The sequence below is a fragment of the Panthera onca genome, chromosome C1, assembly GCF_046562875.1.
Source record: "Panthera onca isolate mPanOnc1 chromosome C1, mPanOnc1 haplotype 2, whole genome shotgun sequence".
Classification (NCBI taxonomy): Eukaryota; Metazoa; Chordata; class Mammalia; order Carnivora; family Felidae; genus Panthera; species Panthera onca.
The window spans coordinates 209129493-209135492 of record NC_138346.1 but is presented as its reverse complement, the minus strand read 5'-3'; the positions used below and the strand labels follow the sequence as shown (position 1 = coordinate 209135492).

Genomic DNA, 6000 nt, shown 5'->3' with positions numbered 1-6000 from the left:
CCTCAACTGACATTTGGCAAAAAAGCAAAGGCAACACAACAGGGGAAAAAAGGTAGTTTTTTCAACAAATGGTACAACGACTGGACATCCACCTCCAAAAAAGGAATCTAGACACAGACCTTATATCGTTCACAAAAATTAACTCAGAACAGGCCATAGACCTAAATGTAAAACAGAGAACTATAAAATTCTCAGAAGGTAACATAAGAGAAAATCTAGATGAATTTGGGTTTGGCAATGGCTTTTTAGACACAACCCCAAGGGCGTAATCCAGGAAAGAAAAAATTGACACGTTGGACTTCATTAAAATTGAAAAGTTCTGCTCTAAAAAAGACTGTCAAGTGGATAGAAAGACAAACCACAGGCTGGGAGAAAATATTTACAAAAGATATATCTGGTAAAGGATTGTTATCCAAAACATACAAAGAACTCTTAATAATAAACAACCTGGTTGAAAATGGCTAAAGCTCTTAACAGACACCTGGCCAAAAAAAAGATACACAGATGGCAGGTAAGTGTGTGAAAAGATGCTCCACATGATATGTCATCGGGGAAATGAAAAATAAAGCAAACATGAGATGCCACTCCACTAATGCCACTCCATTAGAATGGCCAAAATCCAGAACACGGAGAACACCAAATGCTGGAGAGGATGTGGAAGGACAGGAACTCTCATTTCGTTGCTGGGGATAATGCAAAATGGTACAGCCACTTTGGAAGACAGTTTGGTGGTTTCCTACAAAACTAAACATACTCTTAACCATACAGACCAGTAACTGCACTCCTTGGTATTTACCCAAAGGGGTTGAAAACTTACGTCCACACAAAATTTGCACACAAACGTTTATAGGAGCTTTATTCATAATTGCCCGAACTCAGAAGCAACCAAGGAGTCTTTCAGTAGGTGAATGGATAAACCAATGGTACATCCAGACAATGGAATATTATCCAGTGCTAAAAAGAGGTGAGCTCTCAAATCATGAAAAGACATGGAGGAAACTTAAATTCGTGTTACTAAGAAAGAAGCCAATCTAAAAGAAGCCTACTATGCGATCCCGACTATGTAACATTCTGGAAAAGAGAAAACTATGGCAGCAGTAAAAACTCAGTGGTTGCCAGGGGTTGGGAGGAAGGAGGAATGGTCAGAGCACAGAGGATTTTTAGGGCAACGACACTACTCTGTATGATACCATCATGGTGGATACATGTCATTGTGCATATGTTTAAGACCATGGAATGTACAACACCAAGAGTGAAATGTAATGTAAACTGTAGACTTGGGGTGATTATGATATATCAACGGAGGTCTATCAATTTCAATGAATGTACCACTCCAGTGGATGATGTTGATAATGGGGGAGACTGTATGTAGGGGTAGGGAGCAGGAGCTATATGGGAAATCTCTGTACCTTCCTCTCAATTTTGCTGTGAACCTAAAACTTCTCTAAAAAACAATATCTATTTTAGGGGCGCCTGGGTGGCGCAGTCGGTTAAGCGTCCGACTTCAGCCAGGTCACGATCTTGCGGTCCGTGAGTTCGAGCCCCGCGTCAGGCTCTGGGCTGATGGCTCGGAGCCTGGAGCCTGTTTCCGATTCTGTGTCTCCCTCTCTCTCTGCCCCTCCCCCGTTCATGCTCTGTCTCTGTCCCAAAAATAAATAAAAAACGTTGAAAAAAAAAAAAACCAAAAAACAAAACAATATCTATTTTTTAAAAAATTCAAATTTTTGCCTTTCATATGTAAGTCTTAAATCCCCCTGCAGCTTGTTTTTCTATATGGTGTGAGGATGGGATCAACTGAATTATTCATCCCATTTAACTATTTTCCATATGGGCATTCAATTGTCCCAGCACCATTTACACAACCTTACATAATCTTACAAAATCTTACCTTGCCCACTTGTCTGCAAGACCACTGTGTCACAGGTCAAGTAGAATCTCTCTTAAGTTACAACTGTCATTTGTCCCTGCCTGAGCCGTTATAGTGCCATCTCGGCTTTCTGGTAAATTCATATCTGGTAGAGCAAGTTCCTCACATTTTGCTTCTTGTCTGTGAGGAATACTTTGATTATCTTAACTCCTTGGTTTTCTGCATAAATCTTGGAATCAACTTGTCAAGTTCTATGAAAAGCCCTGTAATTCCATTGAATATATAAATTCATTTGGAGCAAATTCAAATCGTAATGATATTGGGCCTTCCTAACCATGTTTGTGGTACTTCTTTCTATTAATTTGGGTCTTCTCTAAAGCTTTCAATAGGCTTGTTTTTCTCCATAAAATTATTTAAAATTATTTTTTAAAATTATTTTTTTCTAACTATTTATTGCTGGTATCCAGAAATGCAACTGAATTTTGCCTCTCTGCCTCACTATCTTATTACATTCTTTGTATTTCTTTTGAATTTAAATTTTAAAATGTTTGGGGGAGGCTTCAGATAATCATGCCGTGGAGTTTTTGTTACCTTTTATTAACTATCTACAAAATAATTTGTTTTTCCTGTCGTGATGTTTCTTTCTTAGTTTTCAAAATTTTTTTTCTCCTTGATCAATCTTGCCAGAGGTGTATCGGTTGTTTTAGTCTATTTTGGCTTTGTTGATTTACGTGTTTTATATTTCAGATTTCCACCATCTTTATTTTCTTTATTTTGGGAAATTACATTCTACTTTATTTTTCTAAATACTTATTAGCTTTTCTCTTCTTTTTGGAGATATAGGCCTGTAAGGCACAAAGCAACACCTTCAGTTCCCCCAAAAGTTTTGAAATATAGTATGTTAACTGTTGCTGTAAGTATTATTATTGAATTTCTGTTAATTGTCCTTTGACTTGTAAGTTATCTAGAAGTCTGGTTTTTAAATTTTCATATGTATGGGACTTTTTTGGTAAGTTTTTAAATATTTTATTTATTTTTGAGAGCGAGAGAGACAGAGTATGAGCAGGGGCGGGGCAGAGAGAGAGGGAGACACAGAATCTGAAGCAGGCTCCAGGCTCTGAGCTGCCAGTACAGATCCCGATGTGGGGCTCGATCCCACAAACTGTGAGATCATGACCTGAGTCGAAGTAGGAAGCTTAACTGACTGAGCCACCCAGGCACCCCTCAAATGTATGGGACTCTTAACAATGGACTTTATGTTAGTGACTCCTAACCTAGTTATGTTCTGATCAAAGAATATGCTACCTACCCTGTATGTGACCTATCCTTTAATATTTGTTGCACTTATTTTGATGGCCAATGATGTGATTAATGTTTTTTTGGTGTTCCGTGTGTGCTTTGTTTGGGAAAATGTATATTCACTAGTTGTGGAGCAAAGAATTTTATGTATGTCTACCAAATCAAGCTTGTTAATCATGTTACTAATTTTTTGTCTGCTTAATCCATTGTTAACTGAGAAAGACTTGAAGTTTTTAACTATGATGATGGGTTTGTCAGCTTCTCCCTGTATTTCTATCAAATTTTGCCTTATATGTATATTGGGGCTATGTTGTTAGGTGCATATAACTTTAGAATATGTTCTAAGTGAGTTGAACCTTAAATTAATAGGCTGTGATCCTCTCTATTGCTAGTAGTGTGTTTTTCATCTAGGGGTGCCTAGGTGGCTCACTGGGTTGAGCATTTGACTCTTGATTTCAGCTCAGGTATGATCCCAAGGTTGTGGGATCAAACCCTGCCTCAGGCTCTGTACTGAGCCTGGAGCCTGCTTGAGATTCTCTCTCCACCCCCCCTCTCTCTCCCCCTCTGCCCCTCTCCCCTGCTTATCCTCTCTCTTGCTCTCTCTCTCTCTCTCAAATAAACAAATAGGGATGCTTGGGCGGCTCAGTCAGTTAACTTCGGCTCAGGTCACGATCTCAAGGTTCATGGGTTTGAGCCCCATATCAGGCTCTGTGCTGACAGCTCAGAGCCTGGAGCCTGCTTCGGATTCTGTGTCTCCCTCTCTCTCTGCCCCTCCCCAGCTTGCACCCTGTTTCTCTCTCTCTCAGAAATAAATAAACATTAAAGAAATGTAAAAAAAATAATAAATCAAATATAATTTTGTGGGGCACACAATTCTACATTAACAGTTATTTCTTCAAAATGCTTTGAAGCTGTTATTCAACTGTCCTCCTGACTTTATTGTTGCTACTGGGAAGCTGGCTTTCAATCTAATAGTTATTCCTTTGTAGATGATCTGACTTTTCTTTCTGGATACCTTTCACATCTTCTCCTCGGTTTAGGTGTTCCTCGATTTAAGCACGTGGTGTGTATGTGTGTGCACGTGCACACAGAGAAGGGAGTCCTTGGAGATCTCCCTTATGTCTTAGGGTCTCAGCGATGCTCTACAAAGCATATTTCAATCGTGATCCGGTTGTTTCCTAAGAGGAAGGTCCTTCCGAGTACCGGTCGGCCGTATTCCAGAAGCAGGAGTCCGTGTGATCGTTTATGCACAATCCCACGTGTGCGCGCTTGCGTGGTGTAAACCCCTGGGCACGCCGTCTGCTGTGCGCACACATCCGTGTGTGTGCCTTTGGTGGGCACGTCCCTCTGCGATTCTCCTAGTTCAAGTGTAAGCCCTTCAGCTCAGGGGCTTTTCTGTTTCTCACCACCTCCCGACAAGCTCACGGTGCCCACCACCCCCCGCCACCACCCTGCCCCGTGGTCAGGGCCAACTGGCTGCCATCTGGTGTTTACGCCTGTTGGGGGAAAGGGAGAATGCTGGGGCATCAGTGGTGACCCAGGCCCGCCTCACTGTACCCCCCTGTCCTCCCCAACGGTCTCTTCCACAGCTCTGCCCCCACGGGCTGCACGTCCTTCAGCATCAGTGCCTCCCCAGGAGTGATCGTGGACGTTGCCCACGGCCCTCCAGCCAAGAAGAAACCCAAGGGCTCCTCCAAGTGGTCCCTGGACCCGAGGCTGGAGGTGAGCCTGAGGGTGAGAGATGCCAGCAGCAGCACAGGCGACCAAAAGGTGAGTGTGGCAGGGGCGGGGGTGGGACGTGTGGGAGGAGGCCAGCCAGTGGCATCAGGTCTGCTACTCACAGGCTGTCCCGCATTGACCCCAGCCCCCCCGCCCCCCGGCAGGGGTCTCTATCCTCCTCCTCCCCGGGTATCTATGATGACCGTCGCGGCCACGGCAGCCTCACAACGTACGGGTGCCAGGGGGTTGCGGAGGCCAGGGTATTTATTCAATCCGTCCGTTCAGCAAATGTTTACTGTTCACCTACTACATGCCAGGCACTGCCGGGCACTGGAGACACAGAAGGGATTCAGATAGGTGAGGCTGCAGACCGCACGGGGCTTACAAGCTAGATCAAACCCAGGTAAGCAATTGGGAACGGGAGCGTGTGCTGGGAGGCCACGGCCAGGCAGCCCTAGGAAGCTCTGATCCGTGCCCACTCGTGTCCTGTGGCTGCTGAACCAATGACAGCGCACTATATCAGCTCAAGTCAACGGAAATCTATTCCCTCTGGAGGACAGAAGTCCAAAATCAAGGTGTCCGTACAGCTGCCCTCCCGCCGGAGGCTCTAGGGGAGACCCCGTTCTTTGCTTCCTCCGGCTTCCTGGACCTGTGGCCCTGTCACTCCAGTCCCTGCCTCCGTGGTCTCGTCCCCCCCCTCCTCAGGCTGTCAAATCTCCCTCTGCCTCACTCTTGAGAAGGACGCTTGTCACTGGATTTAAGAGCTCCCCGGATAATCCACGTGGATCTCCTTTCAAGACCCTTCACTTAATTACCTCTGCAAAGACCTTTTCTCCAAATAAGGTCACGTTCGCAAGTTCCAAGACGTATCTTTGTGGGGACGGCCGTTCAACCCATTGCACGCCCCTTTAACCGTAGATGAGCTCAGGAGGAGCCTCCGGGGTTCCCCAAGAGATCTGGGCCAATGAGCACTTGTTTCCAGAAGGACAGGCCAAGCGGTCTTCCCCTTGGGATGGAGCGTTGTTGCCTGCCGTCGGAGCAGAGAGTCTGGGCCCTAAAGTAGGTCGGTGAGGGTGCAATCAGGGAAAACTTCCTGGAAGAAGTGGCAAGCTGAC

The 6000-nt window shown here is 44.8% G+C and overlaps 1 protein-coding gene across 1 annotated transcript in view; it reads left to right on the top strand.

Moving 5' to 3' along the window:
* The window catches only part of PADI4 (peptidyl arginine deiminase 4), a 33218-nt gene that overhangs the window by 6483 nt on the left and 20735 nt on the right, over positions 1-6000 (top strand). The window contains exon 2 of the mRNA XM_078452319.1: positions 4756-4936. Within this exon, the coding sequence (XP_078308445.1) occupies positions 4756-4936 (181 nt within the window). The remainder of the gene's footprint in view (positions 1-4755; positions 4937-6000) is intronic.